Here is a 24,303-nt window from a genome sequence, read left to right as displayed (position 1 = left end):
GTCCCCTTTCATTCTTAAAGTTAACACTTCCCCTTTAACTTATAATTACTTTTGTTAATTTCTTTGTCTGCGCCTCTTCAATTTTGGTTAAATATATTATTTTATTGATTAGCTTGTCTTCATATAAATAGATAATAATAGATGACTGGCCGGTTTATTTGTAAGGTCATAACCTTCCACTGGAGTCTTCTCTTCTCACAATAAAAATGATGGTAGCGACCAAGACTTCACTTCTCAGAATAATAATGATGGTAGTGACTAAGAAGTAGATGATGATCATTGAAAAATCATTCTAAATCATTTTGTTGCTTTCGTTGGTTCCCATACAGTCCGTCTATCCATGTTCCAATTAGGAAAAATTGAATTCGTTGAGATTCAGTCAGCAAGGAGCAGAGGTAGTGGAACGTGGCTAGCGGCTTCTATAGTGACCCGCAGAGGCAAAGTAGGCAATTATAACGATGACGGTGACGGCAGGGAAGATCGCAGATAGCAGCCGCTAGAACAGTGCAATGAGAAGTTAGGCTACCGGATGTGGCGGCTGGTCGACGACTGTAGCAACCTGTCGGTTGCGCTAGCGCCGGTGCAGCTGTGTTTCTTTTCTAACTTTTTTTTGGTTTTGATATTTTCTCTCTTTTTCTTTTTCTTATTTTTTCAATTTTTTTCTTTTTTTCTCTCTAATATTATATATTCTTTTTTTAACTTTTTTTATTTATTTTTAATTTCATATATATATATATATATATATATATATATATATGTGTGTGTGTGTGTGTGTAATTTTTTTAAATATATATTTTTTCCTTTTTTTTAATACCAAAGGCCATATGGAAAAATGGAAAACCTCCTAACAACTTGTAGCTAAAAGCCTCAATCGAATGACAACGAAGTTGACGAAGAGTTGATGGCCAAAGGTTGAATCAGACTGGCTCTGTACAACAATTGAGAGGCTAGAGGATCGAAAAGTTGTGATGCTAATGTAACGAACAAAGCTCTGATACCCCAATGTAAGGAACAAGATTCGTACTTCACAATAATATTCAGAACACTTGGAAGACGAACACATCCATTGAGGATAGAAATATACGTGTATTGAATAATGAATAAAAGAATTAATATGATGAGATTGTTACAAATGAGGGCCCGCTTATATACCTAGGCAGGTGCCCCTTCATGAATGGTCATGTCCTTAGAGACATGCCTCTTCTATACTAATCACTAATTAATCATTATTATGATTGTTATTATTATTTTTATTTATATATTATTATATTCATAACACTTAGTGAAAATATTTGCCACCTACTCTCTGTGGAAATGTATTGTAATCTCATAGCACCTCTATGGACCCTATCTCTAATGAAGTGATATTTGATCTCGATGTGCTTGGACCGATCATGAAACACGAGATTCTCAGAGAGCTTAATGCAACTTTGGTTATCACAATGAATCACTATTGTCCCCAATCTCCTAAGCAAATAGTCATGCAAGCATCTTGCAAAGCCACATTGCCTCACAGGTTGCCATACTCATTGTCATGTACTCTGCCTCTACTAAACTAAGTGTGATTGCCTACTGCTTCCTATTGTACCATGAGATCATGGATGATCCCAAGCTGAAGCAACATCTAGAAGTGGGATTTCTATCCATAGCACTCCCTACACAATCAAAATTTGTGTATCCCTACAACTTCACTCCTCCAACTCTGACATATTTCAATCCAAAGTCTACCGTACCTCACAAGTACCTTAACACATGCTTCGTCGCAACCCAATGAACCTGTCTCAGCTCCACCATGAACTAGCAGAGTGTGTTCACAGCAAAACATATATCCAGCCTAGTGTTGACCAAATACATCAAGGACCCTATCAACTACTTGAACAGTGTGTGATCCACCAACTTGCCTTCAAAATCACTTAGCCTCTTCAAGTTAGTGATCATAGGTGTAGACATAGGCTTGCAATCCTCCATCTTGATCCTCCTCATGATCTCAGTTGCATACTTGCACTGTACAAGGAAAAAACTCACTTGATTGCTACCACAGCTCCAATACAAAAAAGTAGTGCATCAAGCCAATGTCCTTCGTCTTGAACTCTGAAGCAAGATCCTCCTTGCACATCGCTATGAGCTTCTCTGATCCTGTCAAGAAGAGACCATCCACATAAAGTACCAAGGTGAGCAGCTCACCTTCAACAAGTACATAATACAAATTGGAGTTTGCCTCACTCTTGGTGAAGCCCAAACTAAGAAGATATCCATGGATCTTGGCGTACCATGCACATGGAGCTTGCTTCAGCCCATAAAGGCCTTCTTCAACCCACATACATGAGACTCTCTAGTATGCCCTAAGGCTGATCAATATACATCTCCTCAATCACCTCGTTGAGGAAAGCAGTCTTCACATCTATCTGATATATCCTTCACCCCATGTCTGAAGCAATGGGCATTGTTCCCACCAAAAGTGGGTGACCCCATAGGAGAAATTTTTCTCCCATCATGCCTTCCAACTGGCCAACCAACAGCCCTTGACAACCACTACTAGTCGATGACGATTTTCCACTTATATCTCCGTTGCTTTCATCATGTTGGAAAATGCGAAGTGGCAACTTATTAATCTTATTTTCCTTAACCTTGATGTTTGCTTGAGAATCTTATTTATCTTCTTTATGTTCTTTAGTTAGATCTTTTCATCAAACAATATCGAGAACATTAATAGCAACAGTAGAGGACACAGATATTAGCCTCTCAGCCAAGGCAAAACCCCTCCAAGGGAAAAACCCGGAAAACTCTTCTCTTCTTAGAATTTGCTTTAAATGAGATACAAAGACCCAAACCCTATACCAAGTCCTTCTCCTAAGTACTAAGTCAGCCCTTCGTCAAGTCCTTCCTTGTTTCTGCACCAAACAGCTACACGCTGCAACTTCGACTTGCCAGTTTCAATACTGCTACTCGACCTGTAACTTCGGCCATGCAATTTCGGCTTTGCAACTTCTTTGGAAACCCTAATGCAACCTCCTCCTGAGACATGCTTAGAGAAAGATAACTCTCTGAAGGTCAACGAGATCAAGGCAAGGTTTTTCTTCCTTCCAACTACAAGATTCTGCACTTCGTCCTTCTGCAATTCAATCTTGCATCTTCAGCCTCTTTCTACAGCCCAGAAAACCTATAATTTCGCACATGAGAGATAGATAGAGCCCAAAAACAAGAAAATTTTGTCCTTCCTTCTCTTCTTTGGCCTTCACTCTCCTTTTTGCTCTTCCCAGCTACAGATCGAACTTCTTGTGATATCAAACTTATAGAGCGAGTGTATGCTAAATGTGGTCGAGTTGCTTCTTTATATAGCCTTCCCAAGGGGTCGAATTCCCTCCTTTAGGCCGACTTGTACTTTTGGAGCTTCCAAGAATTTCTAGACTCAAAAATAGTTCTTTTTACAAATATATTTTGCCTGGAAGGATCTTATAAACATGATGTTGACTACTTTGACTCGTGACAATAAATCCTAAGACCTAACAAACCCTAGAAGCACGAAGAACATGCTTTTACCTAGAAGACCATCAATAAAGAGAATGAAACCCATGCTTTGATAATAATGACTTTTCTTTTCTTTTCTTGTTTGTTACATAGGATACATATTGAAATGAGTACAACAATTGTGAAGACCGAAACTAGCTACATTTTCAACACATCAATCATATGTTTCCTCGCCCATTTGGCAAGAGCACATGTTAGAAGGTGGGCTTCCAATCAAAAGGTACTTTATTCATTTTGCAATCGGGTGTTTATGCTTGTTTGTATTTGGGTATTTAACATGCATTATGGGGTAACCTGGAAGAAAGAGGGGTTTTGACTATGATCTTGTTCCCTCACCTTAAATGGGCGGTTTATCTTTTATCCTAATTTAGTGGGACCTCCCCTAATGGCCAAAAGGGTATATGAGGGGCACTACTTGGGAAACCCTGATTAAAATAGTGTAGTCCAATCTCTCCCTATTCCATACTTACCACTTTCCAACTTACATTACAAGCCCTGTATTCCACCTCCCCTCTTCGGGTTCAACTGATCATTAATTCTTTGGGATCTGGAAACATATATCCCCATAACCAAGTAGGGCTCAAAATTTGGCCCTGGGAGGTTGATGCAACTAAGAGAACAAGAAAGAGAATTTGATGACCACAAGCAAAAACAAAAGAAGATCAAAATGCAAAAGATGGTCGAGACATACACATTAGCACATGAGCAAAATCCTAGCATTAGTTCTACCTCACACATTATGGCCATCACCTAGTTCCTTAGCACATGTTGCTCTTCATATTATGAGAAGGAACCCATGCATGTCCCAACCCCTGGTCGAGAATGAGTTGTCTCATCATTAAAGGGTAATAATGGTTATACATCATACAAAACAAGCTCTAACCCTTTGAGCTACAAGAAGTAATACAAAGAAAAATCAAGAAAAAAAAAAGGCGCACAAACGGGGTGGAAAAACAAAGGTTAAGTTGGTAACTCATGCATCCAGAATTGCTCCCTCCCCACATCTATATACTCAGGATGAGAAGCCCATCATAGTTGGTCCCTTTGACCATGGCACTTGGCCATGAAGTCTTCTCCCCTTCGTTCCATCGTTATTCACATGACACCTATCAATTGAAGGGTGGACCAAGGACATGTAATTTCCCCTTTGGGGCTGGAAACATCTAATAGGGTGGTCTATTAGCCACTCCTACCTGGGAGGTAACACCACTGCAGGTTCAAAGCCTTGATTTTGGAAGGGAAGTTGTATTTGAAGTGTCAAATTGCCCATTACTTTCAAGCTTGGTTCACTTATATGCAAGAATGATTAAATGTACCTAATGATGTAGTTGTTGGCACTGGATATTGTGTCACGTGTGTAATTGTGATGTGGTTTCACAGTCAGAACTCGACCAACTTAATTGAGGCCCTGTTGTCGCGCGGATTGACACGACAACGCTCAGACCGGGGGTTGTCACTCTGATCCCCGATCCCTCCGTTTAAGCCTGTCTCCCGCGGCTAAGGGGGGTAGTCCCTGTGAGATGATGAGACCAACTGTCGACCAGTTGGTTGGGAGACACGAGATACGCTATAAAAAGGACGCGATGGATTTGATTAATTGAGCAGACCAGTGCCTTAAGAGATTGATGGTTAAGATGATCACTTGTTGGATGATATAGAGAAATAAACCGTGAACAGCAATCATTTGTCATCAGCTAAATCACAATGCTCTTAAAATGACCAAAACGATATCCAGCAATTGAGAATTTTCAAAAAAAATGAATCATAACCATTAACCAGATATCAATTTCGCATCTCGACTTGAAAATTTAGATCTCAGAACTCGTCCAAAGCTTGGCAGTTTTGATGAGGAGCCTGCGATTTTAAGGAAACAAAACTCTATACCTGTAAACACAAAGAAAACAAAACCTTAATCTGAAATCTGTATATAAGCAAAATTTTGGAAACCCTAGATCAACTAATTTAATGTACAGATTTGGCCCCTTAACAGCCAGATTTCAGCAGTAAGCACAGAAATTATTTTAAAGAAAAGAAATTTCAGATTGTCACTGTGAAAAAACTTCAGAAAATCTCTCATGCAGATCAGAAAAATAAAACCGAATGATAGACCCAGGATCAAATCCAACTGGGCTCAACAAAAAATGCTTGCGGGAGTTGGCTGGTTCAGCCGAGAACTTCCCCGAACGCCCACAAAATTCCTTCAGAAAATATTGTCTGCACAGCTCAAAACAACCGTCAACAAAGAGGGCAAAAAATGCTGCTAGATCTCAGGGAGTAATGGAGATACCTGCCATTACTTCAGAAACCCTAACAGCACTCAAACCCCAGCAAGTGAACAAGATACCTGTGCTCACAATACTCTACAAAAAGCTATTATTAATGGCTGAAAATAACATATGCAGAAAATGAAATGATCTCACAGCATTCCAAGAGAGTAACACCAGCAAGATATGGACCCCAAAGTCTTCCTTTATTAACCAGAAACAGATTTACAAGAGAGCTTCTTCAATCTTAGACTCCCAGATCCCATGAATCTGAAATGACCACCTAAGACTCTATATAAAGGAAATGATCCCAACGGCTAGTTCGAATGATCCATGTAGAAATGATCTCGACCGTTGATGAGGATCAAGACATCTCTTGATCTCATCCGTCGATTTATTCACTTAAAATATTATTATTTTTTAAATTTTTAAATTTTAAATTTTTTATTATTTTTTATTTATTTCATTTTTAAATTTTTAAATTTTTTATTATTTTTTATTAAATTTTTAAATTTATTATTATTTTTTATTTATTTCATTTTTAAAATTTTTAAATTTTTTATTATTTTTTATTAAATTTTTAAATTTTTTATTATTTATTATTTTATTTTATTTTTTAAATTTTTAAAAAAATTTATTATTTATTATTTATTTCATTTTTTTAAATTTTTATAGTTTTAATTTTTTATTATTTTTTATTAAATTTTTAAATTTTTCTTTTATTATTTATTTTATTTTTTAAATTTTTAAATTTTTTTTTAAAAAAATATTTTTAAATTTTTTTAAATTTCTTAATTTTTATTTATTTTATTATTTTATTTCATTTTTTAAATGGATCATCGAACTAAGCCTTTGGAAACATCACCTAGGACCTAGGACTTAGGACTCACGAGGGGATTTAAAACATTTTCAACCCTCAAGACACATTTCATGATGACTTTTTACAATTTACATCTCAAGGGGACAAACCCACCTAATACAAACCCTCATAAATCACCCAGTTCTGCGACACAACTATAATCTAGCAGATTAACACACTAGGATTCTCCTAAAGTTCTAATGACAAAATCCATTCCGGCTTTGGGGTCAGGTTTGAAGGAAAACTCTGCCGATCCATGAATCGGTGAGACGAAAAACCTTCCGGGACATAGATTATCATAGAAAGTTAGGTCCACCTAGGCAATTTTACATACATGACTCTGATCTGCTTAGATTATTTACAATTCATACATGCAGACTGGGTTTACAATTGAAATGATCAAGCTGCTGATGACTGTAGGCTGGCACGGACACGTCGTTCAGGTGCTATCTCTTTCTGCCAAGAAAAGAGGGTGTACCGCATGGGAAGTTGACCAGTAGTGGTCAACAGGCCCAAGTCTTTTAGAGGAGCATACTAACACCCATAGGTGGAGCATTGCGAACCATGGGACTCCAAGCAGTAGCAAAGCATCCTACATATCCATGGGCACCTCCAACACCCATAGCATTCCAACTATTTGCCATAAATTGATGACTTTTATGGGACGATGCACCTGGACCCAACACACCCCCAACCAACTTAGCACTTCAAGAGGGGTTGGCAGTTGATCCAAGGCCCAGAGGAGGATGATCTCACACCTTGAGACATGGGAGGGCTAGCACTACCTTGAAAGCCCCCAACGTTAGCGCTGAGACAGGCATTTTGACCACCTGAAGACCCATGAGACCAGTTTTGTGCCCTAAAATGGAAATTGGCGTCCACAGAGGAGCATTGACAAAGACCTAAGGGCCAACCCTTACGAAGTGATTTTACAAGGCTTCTACTCACATCTTGGCACCAAGAACCCTCAACTCTAGCCCTAGAAGGGCTCAGGCATTCATGACTTCATCATTTCTCTCTCTTACGGCTCACACTTGTAGGCTAGAGTTATGTTTATTCATTAGCTACTAGGTCGGCTTGTGACCTAGCTTGTTAGTAGCACATTATTTTATGATTTTTAGGGGCATTAGGCTAAAATAGACCCTATGACTCCTCATGTAAATAAAGGAGAGATTATTTGTAACAAAACATCATCACATCACTTGGAATTTCAACCTTCTTTAGTAATTCGATTTCTTTTCTTGTGGAGAATTTGGAATCTACGAATGCATTTTGACATTTGGAGCTAAATCATTTGTCTTTGAAGCTATTCTTTGGATCAATGTAACGAACAAAGTTCATATACGCTCTGGTACCAATTGCTAGAATTAAGGAGATTAGTTGCTAAAATTGTTAGGATTAAGGAGATTAGTTGCCGAAATTGCTAAGATTAAGGATATTAGTTGCTAAAATTTGGGAAATTAGTTGCTAGGATTGAGGAGATTAGTTCTCTCTCTTAAAGCATAAATAGAATAAGAAGAGAGAAATTGACATGCACATAATTGTACACCAAGAAGACTCCAAAGATCAAGTGAGTTTAGTTGAACAGATTTAGATCACAAGTGAGGAGCCAAGATCGAGAAGCAGGCAGATCTTATTCTTGTCTATATCATACAGCTGTCAGTTTGACAGCATGTGGGGGTTTCCCTGTAAGCTTGGAATACTTAAATGAAAAGCTGATTTGAAGGTGTAATTATTAGTGTTCATGTTTATGCCTCCACTGTTCATTTCTAACTATATGTGTGATTGTTGCATGTTCAGAAATATTTATTTCTGTAATTAAATAATTTCAAATCTGATTTAATTAAATAATTAAGAGAAACATAGAACAGCAGTCATCTAGGGCTTAAAAATTTGCAATTAAGGTTCGAGGCACTCGAGTGGGGGGTGATCCAAGGGCCCAGATGTACTACCTAAAAATATCCTTCCAAATCACCTTGTTCAACTTCTACTTGGTAGGTAAAGGTTGACCAAGAGCAACTAAGGACTACCTAAAAGTGGATAAGCAACCAATAGAGATGCCAATAGATTGAAGTAGCCAGGAAACCTCAGAGAACCAACAAAAACTTCATCCCTAGGCGGCTACACAGGCAATCTCCTCCGAAGAGCAATGAGCTACTTAAGGTTACATCTCCCAGGATCTGGATCTTTTGGAGGAACGAGACAAATCTGAAGATAGTATTGACATGCAAGGATGGACTCCAAACTCTGCCTAGATCACCCTGAGGAACCATCTATTTGCAATAGATGATACATGGCAACAGGAGATTCTAGACTTTCTCGATCTATCCTATAGTTAGATGACAAGTGAGACCCTGAAATCTCAAATCAATAAAGTACAAAAGGTTTGATGATCATGTCCAACAACTGCATCTTGGATGACATGTCTTGAAAATGTAACTAAAAAGACAACCTCTCAAGCAAGGAAACTAAGCCATACCCTTTGCTGAGCCAAGGCTACAAAGTAGACTCATGAAAATAGGTGCAAAGAAGCAAAGGCAAGCTAATCACCAAACAGCCCATAGAAGGGGCAAGACCTAGCTTTGTGTGTTTTACAATACGTCGGGGAAAGGGAGGAATGTAAAAAACCACTTCATCAATTTGTTCAACGAAGGTTATATTCAACCATTTTCTAGAATCGAAATACTCAATCAGAACCCAAGCATTATTGATAGTTGAAGGTAAAAATCAAATTTAGGTTTCTTGCACCAATGAGCCTTCTTGAGAATGGAAGAGCTACAATATTTTTAAATTTAATTTTGCAGCATGGTAACTACAAACATTGCCCACCATGAATTCTGAGTTACATCTCTTATTCTTAATGCTAGTAAATCTTTTATGAAGTTGATGAATAACAATAACAACACAAGGACATATGAAAGTTTTGAACTATTTCCCAAAATGAAAAGGAAAATAAAAGTGGTAGGCACAAATGTTTTCAAGAAATGCAGAATGGAGTAGGAAAACAAGTGCTCGTGAGTTCTTACCAAAACAAATAGTATGTTCAGGTAACACAGATCAAGTAACTTGTGTAGACATGAAGATGATAGGATCAGTAAGAGAATGGAAACCACACACAAGTGCCCATGAGTGCGGGAGACTCTAATGATTGAGCAATCTACTAGAGAATTTATAATGAACTTCTCCAATAATGCAGCAATTCTAATCAATCACAAAAGAAGCCACGTGGATTAAAGTCCACAGAAAAACAAGCAAGCAAATTAATAGACCTATTTATGGTCATTCGTTGTACATTAAAAAAATTATTTAACTTCTTTTATAGAAATATGGAATAAATAACAAATTGGATCTTAGTTTTTCTAGATTCATCAAAACCATTCAAATTGTTAACTTGAGTTATTAGCCGACCCAGTTAAGCATATAATTCTGTAGGATGATGACGTGATAAGAAATTGGTCTTAAAAGTAGCACATCTGTTATAATGTATAAAAACTTACAAGGTTAAGACCTAGATTAAATCTACTAGATGCCACATATACATAATGGAGAGAGAGATTAACATTTCAAAAATAAATAGATTTACTGAAACAAGACTAGAATTTAAAACATCAGAAAGATTTCCCCACAATAGCCCTATAAAACAAATCCAACAATGTGACAGTACTTACAGGACAAGAGGTCCCCAACGACCTAAATTTGTGTCAATCCAAACGAGGAAAGCCTTTAATATCTGAAATATGTAAGAGAAAATTTTTAGTATAACTATACGCTGTTAAAAATTTGAAAAACAAAAAAAACATACATCAAACTTGATAATTGAGAAATGGTGTTTACAAACTAGATGACAGAAGACTGGATATCTTCTGCTTAAACCATCCAAATATGATTTTTCTTTTGGATCAAAAAAATGCTGAAAAGGACCAAGTTATATCAATTTTCATACAACAAACAGGACAATCTCCAAAACGTCAAATATTATTAATTAAATACACAACTATATGCAACAAGTTCCCTAATTAGAAGCTCCATTAGCTTTGTTAGCTTCTTTATCGAAATCACTTACCTCCTTAGAGTGTAAGCAATAAAGATCACAGCTTAAAATCGGTATGGCATCACTAATTAATGTGTGATCAACAAACTATACCCAATTTACTAATAGTCACACATCATTAGAGCAAGACAACCCAAGTACACAAGAATTTTCCAGGGGTACTATCACCTCCTAGGGAGGTACACTAGTATTTTTCATGACAACACCAATGTAAGACTAGAGAGATGCAAGTCTAAAACCTTGTAGGTCATATGATGATTATTGATATGGCATATTAGACCTATGATGGTCCAGTGTTGTAAACATCTTGATAACATTACCACATTGCAATTTTTCTTGGCACTGATTTTATCAGCCAAAAAAATTGCTGATTTTTAAGTCTGAAAAAATCATAATAACGAAAAAATCACAATTCAATCCAAAAAATGGCCTCAAGTCACTTCTTCTTCTTCTTCTTCTTCTTCTTCTTTTGGTATATTTAGATGTTGCTAATGTTTTCCAATTCTTACAGATGCTTTCCCAATTTTTCTCGATTTTTTCATGTTAGAAAAAGTGTACCAAGGACAAGTGTTTCCTAAGGCATGGTGTCTTGCCTAGGAAAAAATGTCGAACATGACCCCTTGATTTAACTTTATGAGAAGTTAAAATGACTTTATGAGCATTAAAGTCATAAGTGATCCTTTGGTCTAACTAATGAAAAGGTGATGAGGGAATAAAGTGACTTTATGAGTATTAAAGTCTAAGTGACTTAAGTGGGTCAATGAGAGATTATATCTCCACCCTTGATCTCAATGGCTAAGATCAAATCTCAGCCATTGAATCTTAGGGTTTCCTTATGAGAAGACAAAAGGTCAAGAAAGGGGAAGATACACCAATTTCATTTTTGCTTAATGATTTTTGGTGAAAGGAGGGAGAGCAAGAGGAACTGATCTGAAGAGGAGAATGGAGTAGAGGCATGAATTCCAAGGGAGAAAAGTACAGCAGCAAGGGCACAAATTTCAAAGGTGAAATTGTACAACATATGGCATGAATTCCAAGGGAGAAATGGTACAGCAGATACAGTACAACTTCCCAAGCATCTGCCATGAGTTTCCAGGCAACAGGTGTTGGAATTTCTAAGTCTAACACGTTAGAAACCCTCCATGCACTTTACTAATTTATTCTTACCTACTTGTTTTGTTACTTAACAAGTTATTTACCATGTAAATACTAAAAATAAATACAAGTGCATGCTCAACACGTTACAGATCATCCACTGAAGGAAACAAAAACAAGCACACAAATGACACCGTTATTTTTGGACTAATGTCCCCGAAAAAACCCAGTGCGGGAAAACCGGTGCAGCTATCTGAGGGTTTTCTTATTAAGCAATATCAGAGTACAATCTGGGTGTTGAAACTGGCCTACCCAACAGAGAATTTCCTTAGCAGTTATACCTCACAGTTTGAGAGAAATCTCCTGGCTGAAACCCCAGCATCTGCCCAATCTGGATTGTGTTAGCCCCTCTCTGTCTCACGTTGGCCCTGCGTCAGCCTTTCTAGGCATGCGTCAGCCCCAAGAGGCCCTGCGTCAGCTTTCTGGGCCTCTACGTCAGACACGTTGGCCTCTCTAGTGCTCTGCGCAGCACTTGGTTGCCTCTATGTGGCCCTACGTGAGCTCTTGTTGGCTCTGTGTCCCTCTCCTTGGCTATTGCACTGCTCTCACGACACAATCTCTGCCTTCTCTGTTTCTCTGTACTCAATGCCCCTCAGCTGCTCTCCCGATCACTGATTCTATCTCTCTTAGCAAACCCCGCTCTAGAGAATAGAAAGACTGATCACTCTGGTGTGTTCTCCAAGTGACCCTCAAGCCTCCTCTTATACATTTTTCGTTGACAAATCAACGACCGAGATTAAGTCCCTACTCGACAGCTAATATTAGATTTGGCTTGATCCATGTCTTTTGGACCATTCTAACACAGTTTGATATTAATTCACATTAATATTTTAATTTCCCTAAGTTTAGACTTAGGGGCTCCATTAAAAATATTAATTATTTTAATATCTCTTAAACTGTTTACAATCTACCCAAACCCTTTTTGAGTATTGGAGATCTCATTTGCCCTAACCTCTCCACCAAATTTCGTGGCTAGAGCACATCCGATGCTACCCCAAATCAACACTCCCTCTTAACGAAGACTGTGCTCTAGCAATACTCCTCACTGAGTATTACCCTGATCATCCGGCATCGGTCCCTGTGCTGATGCTAGGCCTATTGCCCAACATCCTCTGCACTGTTGCATCCTGTACTGCTACCCATAGCTCTGCCACTACCATTGCTGAATGTTATGAATATAATTCATAACAATTAAATAAATAAAATAAATATAAATATTAAATAATTAAATATTAATTAGGTTAAATAGTCATTAAGTTAGGTGAAAAGGCATGTCTAAAAGACATGCCCATTCATGAAAGGTCACCTACTAAGGTATAAAAGCAGGGCCTCATTGTAAACATTCAACATCTTATACAATTTTATATATTAATAAATTATTATTATTAAATACCTGTGTATTTTTACATTCAAGTCTACAAGTTATCCGTTTTCATTCTTCAGCCATAGTTTTTATGCTACAGTGGTATGAGAACCATGGCACACGATATAATGATGCGAGTCTTTAAACGTTGTTCGCCGCACAATGTGCCATTACGTTCACGTCTTGAATGTGTTGAGCAGAGTAGTAAAATTCAAGAAGCATTTCGGCATTTAGAAAAATCATTTGCAGAAGTTAAAGCATGTCAAAAGGAAATTGATAATAAGGAAGAGAATAGCGACAGTGAAGAAACAAAACAAGGTGAAGCAGAAGAAGTTTATGTAGATACCAGAAGTCAACTTAAAGCAGGAATCACTGAAAATGTTTTGATTCAGAACTCCCCACTGTGGAGACTGCTGAAGTTAATTTGGAATTTGCAACAAATGAAGATAATGTGGAAGAAGACTATCTTGAGAAACAAGAAGATGAACAATGTCATAATAATGAAGAAGACATTGATGATGATGAAGAGGAAGAAGTGGATTATGGGAAAGAGGACGAAGAAAACCATGATCAAAATGATGAGAATGTTGTAAGGTCTCAAATGGAACAAAGTACTGAATTGAAGGATTCAGACAATGAAATAATTGAACTACTTAAATGGTTGGTATCCTCTCAAACTGGAGATGACTTGGCTAGAACACGAGCATTATGGGGGTCACTGCCCATAAATACGAGTGGCAAAGTTCAAAAGGATTCAATAGTTTTAGGGGAGCAAAATCGTTCCCTGAATTTGGAGAATCCAATGCTAGCAGGAATTGTTAAGTCCAAAATATATGAGGAAGATCCATACTTCAAGCTAAGGATGGAAGGGCTCTTGAGATGTGGAAAAAGTTGCAGGCTGAGATGGACCAACTATTTAAGACCTAATATAAAACGTGGATAGTTTTCATTTGAGGAAGAGCAGACTATAATTGAACTCCATGTTGTTCTTGGAAACAAGTGGTCTACTATAGCTTGGCATCTGCCTGGGAGGACTGGCAATGAAATAAAAAATTACTGGAACACCCAATTGAAGAAACGCCTTCTTCATATGGGAATTGATCCTGTGACACACAGGCCAAGAACAGACCTGTTGGCTTGTCCTAATATCCAATCTTCAATTTTTAATACACCTGGTTTTGGTCATATGGCCCAATGGGGGAGCGCCAGACTTGAAGCAGAAGCTCGGCTGACAGGAGAGTATTTGAGGCAAGCCTTATTCATGGCAGGCAACGGATCAGCCATAGCTGATCTGTTCATGAGGCCGTGCAAATCCGAATTTGGCAATGATCAGTTCAATTTGACAAAAAATATGGGCAACCCACCAAGGATACAGCAGCCTGGAATGGCCTTAGACTATAAGGGTGTCATACCTCAGAGTTTGGAGCAGTTTTTACAGACAAATGTATGTCTTGCGTGAGACATTAATGGGGGTGGTTGTTTGAGCCATGAAGGTGGCTTCAATATTGCGAGGTTTGCATCTCCATGTTCAACTCTAGATGGAATTCAAATCAAAACAGAACCTCAGAGTCTGTGTGGTCACGGCTTGCGACTAAACAACAACCATTGCAGGGTTGCAGAACGTAGATACGCCAAATCACTAAACCACGCAACGATTGTCACATCGGCAGTCTGCGTCATTTTGTTCGGCGGAAGTTTGCGTCACTTTGTCCGGCAGAAGTCTGCATCGTTTTGCCTCTGCGGTGACCTGGGCTGCCGTTGTGGTGGTCTCTGCAGTGATATCCGCACTAAAGGTCGACCGTCAAACAGGTACGTGACCGGTTCAGTCAGCAACGTGACCTTTCGACGAGGAGAGGGGACGTGACTGTCCATCGAGTTAATTAATTAAGTTATAAAATACGCCTAGGTATATAACATATACATATATTTAATTAAATTATATAGAACTAAAACTATATAATTAAAAATTACATATATGTACGTAACATTAATTAATTAAAATAATATCTTTTAATTAATTAATAATAATAATGATAATAATAAAAGCTATAAAAAAATTATATTAAAAAAAAATTATTAAAATAAAATGGAAAGATTTTAGAGTTTAAAATATATATATATATATATATATATATATATATATAAATAAAAGAAAAAAAAGAGAGAGATGGGAACAAAAGAAGACAACTTTAGACTCAAAAATAGAGTTATTAGCAAATTATAGACGCTGAGCCACCAGAGACCTTCCGCCTCCCATATGTCGAGATGACAACCACCGCAAAGAGAATTGCCAGCAAAATAGCGTTGAGGACAAAGCTTCTGAAGGAAGGGGCTATGTTATGAATATAATTCATAACAATTAAATAAATAAAATAAATATAAATATTAAATAATTAAATATTAATTAGGTTAAATAGTCATTAAGTTAGGTGAAAAGGCATGACTAAAAGACATGCCCATTCACGAAAGGTCACCTGCTAAGGTATAAAAGCAAGGCCTCATTGTAAACATTCATCATCTTATACAATTTTATACATTAACAAATTATTATTATTATTAAATACCTGTGTGTATTTTTACATTCAAGTCTACAAGTTATCAGTTTTCATTCTTCAGCGATAGTTTTTATGCTACACTGCATCTGTACGACAGCTCCCTCTACATCCGTGCTGCTGCCCATAGCCCTGCCACTGCCACTGTTGCATCTACACTGCATCTCCTCTCATCATGCTGCATCGTGTTGCCCATAGCACTACCACTGCTAATTGTTGCACTGCAACTCAGTTACTGAGAAGTAAGTAACTGGTCTCCCAACTCTGACCTCTTTGTCAGGCTAGAGTACTCCTGACGCTGAAGCTCCCTCTGCCGCTGACAAGTGCTCCCTCTCTGACCTCTGCACTGCTGCAACAACTCCCTCCATCTTGCACCATTGCACACCTCTCTATACCATCCTACATTGGTGCAATACTCTTGTGCCTCTCGCACTGTTGCAACCTGCTAGCCTCGCGTTGTCCTGGGAATTCTGCATTGTAGCTCTCTCTACCAATTCATCTGCATCCGTCTCTACCCACATCTACCAGTCCTGTTACTCCTCTTCGGGGCTCTCGTAGCATGGTCTAATCCAAGAGGCTGAGTACCTCGAGGATCCTGCCCCTCATCGCCTGTAGTTTGTCTAACTATAGCTTGATGTCTCCCCACTTCCACTCAAGTGACGTGTGTGCACTCATGGAACAGTCATCGTCTGTCTCCACTTCCTTCTCTACCCTTACTAGCGTTGCCTTGGTCTCAAAGGCCTCTCCCTTACTCTTCTTCCTTGGACATTGGGTCGCATAATGACCCAGCTCCCCACAGTGGAAGCATTTGACCTTGGAGAGGTCCTTCTTCTTTTGTTTCTCTTGCTTTCCCTCAAATGCTAGGGCAACATCCTCCTCCTCCTTCTTGACTTTGATCCCCTTGTCGCTACTTCTCGCCTTGCTTAGCCTTTTGATCTCTTCTTGGCGAAGAGCTACCCACATTTCCTCCCAATGTGGAAGGGTCGCTCTGCCCATTATAATCTAGACAAATACCTCCCAGTCTTTTGAGACTGTGTTCAGGGTTGTTCTCACCATCAATTCCTAATCCGGCATGGCCCCTATGGAAGTCAGTTGATCCCAGATCTCATTCAATCGACCGAGGAAGGTGTCGATCGGTTCTCCCTTCTTCATCTGGTATGATTGCAATTGATTTTCTAGTAACATCCTTCTCTGCACAGAAGTATGTTGGTACAATTTCTTTAGGGCCTCCCAAATCTCATTTGTCGTTTCCTTCTCGGCAATGTGTGGTACTAGATGGTCCTTGACCCCATCAAGGATGATGCTCTTGGCCCTTGCCATTGCCTCCTCGTACTTGTCGTTATCAACTAGTTACTAGGTCAACTAGGATCGCTATCGTCCTCAGGACAAAGTGCTTGACACGATTTCTGTCAAGTACGAATAAGATTTTGGCCTTCCAGACTGCAAAGTTTGAAACTCTGTCCAGTCTGTCCTGGTCTCTTACTCCATGTAGTGCCATGTTGCTCTTCTACTTCCCTCCTAGAAGTTCTCGATGTGACTCCCTCTGAGCCTTGATTTCCCTCCTGGAAACCCTTCTGTCGATGTCGAGATGCCCCTTACTTTGATCGTCTATGCAACTGCGCCACTGATTCGGATTTCTCGGCTAGAAACCCTCAGTAGTAACTATATCCTCCTTAGCCTTGCCCTATTAGGTATTGTTCTAACTACAGTACCCTACCAACTCCACTCTGCAACTTACCCATAGCCTCCTAAACCCCAACAACCTGAAGGCGAGAGCTCCTAGGCTCTGCGCAGTCCCAGCACCGGTAAACTAGCTCCCTCAGCGAACTGCATCAGCCCTCCTAGCCTCTGTGTGGCTGTGCATGAGCCTGTATTTGCCTCCTTCAGACTCTGCGCAGCCTCTTCTTGGCTCGAACTTGATGACGCAGGCACTACGTCACCCCTTCTTTGTTGCTTTGCTGCTAGGAACAGCTTTTGTCACTCGAGACAGTTGTTTTTCTGCTCTGCTGATGTCCTCAGTTCTCTTGTGATCTACAACCACGCTCCGATACCATGTTGGAATTTCTAAGTCTGACATGTTAGAAACCCTCCATGCACTTTACTGATTTATTCTTACCTACTTGTTATGTTACTTAACAAGTTATTTACAATATAAATACTGAAAATAAATACAAGTGCATGTTCAACACATTACAGATCATCAACTAAAGGAAATAGAAACAAGCACACAAATGACACCGTTATTTTTGGACTAATGTCCCCGGAAAAACCCAGTCAGCCCTCCTAGCCTCTGCGTGGCTGTGCATGAGCCTGTCTTTGCCTCCTTCAGACTCTGCGCAGCCTCTTCTTGGCTCGAACTTGATGATGCAGGCACTACGTCACCCCTTCTTTGCTGCTAGGAACAGCTTTTGTCACTCGAGACAGTTGTTTTCTGCTCTGCTGATGTCCTCAGTTCTCTTGTGATCTGCAACCACGCTCCGATACCATGTTGGAATTTCTAAGTCTGACATGTTAGAAACCCTCCATGCACTTTACTGATTTATTCGTACCTACTTGTTATGTTACTTAACAAGTTATTTACCATATAAATACTGAAAATAAATACAAATGCATGTTCAACACATTACAGATCATCAACTGAAGAAAATAGAAACAAGCACACAAATGACACCGTTATTTTTGGACTAATGTCCCCGGAAAAACCCAGTGCGGGAAAACCGGTGCAGCTATCTGAAGGTTTTCTTATTAAGCAATATCAAAGTACAATCTGGGTGCCGAAACTGGCCTACCCAACAAAGAATTCCCTTAGCAACTATACCTCATAGTTTGAGAGAAATCTACTGGCTGAAACCCCGGAAAATCCTTCCGGCAGCTCTTCAACACAAAACTGCTCTGCAAACCCCAACATCTGCCCAATTTAGACTACGTCAACCCCTCTCAGTCTCACGTTGGCCCTGCGTCAGCCCCAGGAGGCCTTGCATCAGCTTTCTAGGCCTGTACGTCAGACACGCTGGCCTCTCTAGTGCTTTGCGCAGCACTTGGCTACCTCTGCGTGGCCCTGCGTGAGCCCTTGCTGGCTCTGCGTCCCTCTCCTTGGCTGTTGCACTGCTCTCCCAGCACAATCTCTACCTTCTCTGTTTCTCTATACTCAATGCCCCTCAGCTGCTATCCCGATCACTGATTCTATCTCTCTTAGCAAACCCCGCTCTAGAGAATAGAATCATTGGCCACTCTAGTGTGTTCTCCAAGTGACCCTCAAGCCTCCTCTTATACTTTTCTCATTGACAAATCAACAACCGAGATTAAGTCCCTACTCGACAGCTAAGATTAAATTTGGCTTGATCCATGTCTTTTGGACCATTCTAACACAGTTTTATATTAATTCACATTAATATTTTAATTTCTCTAAGTTTAGACTTTCGGACTCCATTAAAAATATTAATTTTTTTAATACATTCTACACTGTTTAGAATCTGCCCAAACCCTTTTTGAGTATTGGAGATATCCTGTGCCCTAATCTCTCCACCAAATTTCGTTGCTAGAGCACATGCGCTGCTAACCCAAATCAACAACAGGTATGAAAATCAAGGCAGGGTACAGTGCATTTATTGTGCTGTTCATACAGCAGAAAACAAACACAAATTTTGAGGGCCATGGCACGAATGAGGCAGGGAATTCACACAACAGCACAGAATTCCGAGGGGCTGTATGTACACATTTCAAAGCTGTTTTGGCATAAAAATCAAGGGAGAACAGTACAGCACAGTTTCCAAGGAGTTTGGCACACAAATTGAGATAAAAGTGTGATTTTGCTGGAAAAATTTACTACTGTAAATTATTCTCAGAACAAATAAAATTACTCCTTTCTCTCACTAGTTTTCCCTTGCGAATCTTTCCAAGGTCATTTTGACCAAAAACCACTGTGTCAATTTTGTGTGTGCGTGCTTGTATTTTATCTCAACAAAAGTGAAAAAGTAGAAGTAGATTCTATATGTTTCAATTTGTGAAAATATTCATGTTTATGGCAGTAGCATATTGAATGTGGGTTGGGCATTAAACTTGATGAGAAATCACTAAACTTGAAACTGGGGTTGGTCTACACACCAAACTTCTACATGGTATCAGAGCTAAGTGGAAGAAACTGTTGATACAATGAACAAAACAGCAAGAAAAAGCAGCAGTATATACAGAGATAGTGTTGAGAGGGAGCAGTGTTTACCTTTGGACAGATCTAAGTTTTTGTGTTGGGTTGTTGAGGCCAATGGCTACAGCTTTGAGGGATGAGGACAGGCTGATAATTTTAGCCCATGGAAGAAAAGGTTCGTGTTGGTGCTTCAGGAATTTGAACTATGGGAGATTGTTGAGAATGCAGTAGTTCCTCCCACTGATCCAACACAATTGGTTGATTTGAACAAGAGGAATGTTAAGACCAAGAGACTCCCGAGTCCGAGATGCTATCAAAGAACATTTTATTCCTCATGTTTTGCGGAAGACTTATGCCTTTGAGATGTGGGCAGCCTTAATTAAACTATTCCAAAACACTAATGAGAACAAAAGGATGGTGTTGTAGGAAAAGCTAAGACAAACTAAGATGACCACAACCAACACTTTATCCTCATACTTCACCAAGATCACTCAAGTGAGATGAGTTAGCAGTCGTGGGAGAAACCATCTCTGATGAGCACCTAGTTAAATCAGTCATGAGTGGCTTTTCAAAGAAGCGAGATGCTTTTATTGATGGGATAGTAGCCTGTGAGAAACTTCTAGGTTGGGGAAGAAAGTGGGATGATTTCCATCGAGAGGAGATAAGGTGAAATGCCAAGAGTGGAGGGCAGCATGGTGGGGAAGAAGAGGAGAATGTTTCTCTTGCAGCCAAGGGCAAGAAGAAGTCCAAGGGCTCCACGAGTGGGACCAAGCATAAGGGTAAACAAAAAGAGGACATGAGCAAAGTGAGATGCTTTTCTTATCAAAAGATGGGGCATTATTCAGTTATGTCTCCTAACAGGAAAGGAAAGAAAAAAGTTGCATCTTCAACAGTTCACCAAGTTTGAGAGGGATTTCTCCTTGTCAGTGAGTCTTGCAACTAGTGACACACCTTCTAGCATTTCGTACATTAACGATGGAGCTTCATAACATATGACAGGGTCAGGGAGTACTTTACAGATCTTACAAAGAGGGAGGTAGATCTAGAGGTGGTGCTTGGTGATGACTCTATTGTTATGAAACCAGCTCAAGAAAAGATAGAAAAGATAGATCAACGCCTTAGAATTCAGCCTCTTCGAGGGGGCAACCTCCTTTACATTACATAAATGAACAATTCTTCGATGATTCAAATGACAAAACCTCCTTTTTATATATAGGAGTCTAAGGAATCACAATATAATCCAGCCGACCTAACAATAATAATATAAAGCCACAAAAATAACAATAAAGGGATTCTATGGGCACATTAATAACAATATGGGGGCTATGGGGGCACAACAATATAAATAAGGGGTATAACTACAACAGTAATGGGGTAATCACTAGTATTATAGGGACCCAACATGCCCCTCGCCTTCAAAAAAGTGTTGTCCTCAACGCTTGAGTAGTTCTGGATACTTCTGCATAAAATTCTCATCCTCCCATGTGGAATCTTCAACGGATAAGTTCTTCCACTTGATAAGGTACTCTGAAATTGATCGATTTCGTAGCTGTCGAGTTCTTGTTTCTATAACTGCTTCCGGTTCCAATATAATTTTTCCTTCCTCGTCAAGTTTTGGCAATATTGTTTGAACTGGGAGCTTGTCGCCTATAACCTTCTTTAAGCATGAAACATAGAAAACTGGGTGCAATCGAGAAGCTACAGGAAGCTCCAATTTGTATGCCATAGTACCAATCTTTTGCAACACCTTGTACGGACCATAATACTTTGGTGATAATTTATTATCCTTCTTAGCTTGCTTGAGGGACATTTGCTTATATGGTTGTAGCCGTAGGAATACCCAATCACCTACATCAAAACTTCTTTCACTGCGATGTTGATCTGCCTGTTGTTTCATTCTATTTTGTGCCAACACGAGGTTATCCTTTAAGAGTTGGACGACTTGTTGTTGATGTTCGATGTGATGTTCCACTGCCTGAACCTTAGAATTTTCTCTTAAATATGATGTGATGGATGGTGGTTGATACCCATAAAGTGCCATAAATGGGGTCATTTTTGTTGTTGTATGAAAGGACTGTTATACCACCATTCAGCCAGAGGCAACCATTTGACCCATTGTGTCTGTTTATCAGATACAAAGCAACAAAGATATCCTTCCAAACATTTGTTTACTATCTCAGTTTGCCCATCAGATTGAGGATGATAAGATGAGCTATGAGCTAACTGAGTACCAAGACAAGAAAATAATTCTGTCCAAAAATTTCCAGTGAAAATGGGATCTCTGTCACTTACAATAATCTTTGGGTTTCCATGTAGCTTTTGAATTGTTTCTATAAATGCAGTAGAAACTGTACTGGCTTTAAATGGATGTGATAATGCACAAAAGTGTGCATACTTGGTAAGTCTGTCAACTACCACCATGATGACACTCTTTCCCTCAGACTTGGGTAAACCTGCGATAAAATCCATTGATACCTCCTCCCAACGATGGCTTGGAATGGATAAAGGTTGTAATAGACCCGGTGTCTTAATTGTTTCAACTTTATTTTGTTGGTAAACCAAACATTCTGCCACAAACTTTTGAATATCTGATTTAAGGCCATCCCAAAAAAATTCCTTCTTAACCCTGTGGTAAGTTTTTAAAAATCTTGAGTGCCCTCCTAAGGGAGAAGTGTGCAATTCCATAAGAATCTTTTGTTTTAGCTGGGAATTCTTACAGAGGTATAAGCGATCTTTGTACCATAACGAATCATTTTGCAAGCTAAATGTATCAGACGTACTGGAATCTTGTTGTAGCTTTCGAATAAGTGCCCACACTTCTTCGTCATTCTTCCATTCCTCCCTTGCTTCATTTATCCAATCTGGTTAGATGATAGAAATAGCGCACAACAATGCTTCCACATCCTCATCCTTTCTTGAGAGTGCATCTGCCACCACATTTTGCTTCCCTTTTTTGTAGATGATTTCAAAGTCATAACCCAACATCTTTGTGACCCACTTTTGTTGCTCTTCAGAGAATAATCTTTGTTCTAAAAAGTATTTAAGGCTATTATGATCCGTTTTTACCTTGAAGTGTCTTCCCATTAGGTAGGGACGCCATTTCTTAAGTGCATGGAGTATTGCCAACATTTACTTCTCATAAATAGCTTTGCTTAAAAACTTTCCCTTGATTGGACAACTTTCAAAGGCAATGGGTCTTTCATCTTGCATTAGAACAGCACCAATTCCATTTCCTGAAGCATCACATTCCACAATAAAGGTTTTTGTGAAGTCCGGTGTAGCTAAGACCGGTGCTTGGCACATTGCCTCTTTAAGATGTTCAAAGGCCTTTGTTGCTTTCGGAGTCCATGAAAATGCATCTTTCTTCAATAATGTCGCTAGAGGTGCTGCTATTCTCCCATAATTCTTAACAAACTTGCGATAATACCCTGTCAACGCAAGAAATCCGCGCAGATGCTTTATGGATGTGGGGATTTTCCATTCCTTAATGGCTTTAATTTTGCTAGGGTCTACCTTAACTCCTTCATGAGATACAATATGACCCAAATATTCCACCTCCTGGACTCCAAAGAAACATTTGGATCTTTTTGCATATAATTGTTTCTGCTCCAATAGTTGTAGCACCCTGTCAACATGTTCAACATGATCCTTCCAAGACTTGTTGTAGATAAGTATATCATCAAAAAATACTAACACAAATTTTCTAAGGAATGGTTTGAAAATTGAATTCATCAAACCTTGAAATGTTGAAGGTGCATTGGTAAGTACTAAGGCCAAAAGGCATGACCAAAAATTCATAATGACCCTCATGAGTTCTAAATGTCGTTTTCGGAATGTCTTCAATCTTTATTCTGATTTGATGATATCCTGAACGAAAGTCCAACTTGGTGAAGTAAATTGATCCATGCAATTCATCCAATAATTCATCAATGACAGGAATGGGGAACTTATCTTTAATAGTGAGCTTGTTGAGCTCCCTATAATCCTGACACATGCACCATGATCCACCCTTCTTGTGCACCAATACGACTGGAGCAGAGAAAGAACTTTGACTCGGTTGAATTATACCAGCCTCTAGCATTTCTGCAACCATACGTTCAATTTCACTTTTTTGGACATAGGGATATCTATACGGCCTGATGTTTGGAGGAACACTTCCTGGAATAGATGAATAGCATGATCATGATCACGCATAGGTGGGAGACCTTTGGGAGTCTCAAATACCTTGGAATGATTGTCCAAGACTTTTTGGAAATCTGGAGAAATAGATTATTCTAATGTGGAAACATCTAGCGAAGATAATTGTGCAATTACACCCCTTTGCTCCTTTTTTACAAGCTTTGTCATACCATTAGAGCTGATTATCTATCTTGGTTTCCCTGCAATA

The 24,303-nt window shown here is 39.1% G+C and overlaps 1 protein-coding gene across 3 annotated transcripts in view; it reads right to left on the bottom strand.

The window, feature by feature from the left end:
• Positions 1–24,303, bottom strand: part of LOC149190779 (uncharacterized) — a 325,562-nt gene that overhangs the window by 277,258 nt on the left and 24,001 nt on the right. For all 3 annotated transcript variants that reach the window (XM_089413441.1, XM_089413442.1, XM_089413440.1), the window contains one exon: positions 10,320–10,381. In XM_089413441.1, coding sequence (XP_089269567.1) covers positions 10,320–10,381 — 62 coding nt within the window. The remainder of the gene's footprint in view (positions 1–10,319; positions 10,382–24,303) is intronic.

The sequence above is a fragment of the Pinus tabuliformis genome, chromosome 3_1 (assembly GCF_031772625.1).
Source record: "Pinus tabuliformis cultivar Carrire ecotype Pingquan chromosome 3_1, CPIR1, whole genome shotgun sequence".
Lineage (NCBI taxonomy): Eukaryota > Viridiplantae > Streptophyta > Pinopsida > Pinales > Pinaceae > Pinus > Pinus tabuliformis.
This window is presented reverse-complemented; position numbering and strand designations above follow the sequence as displayed.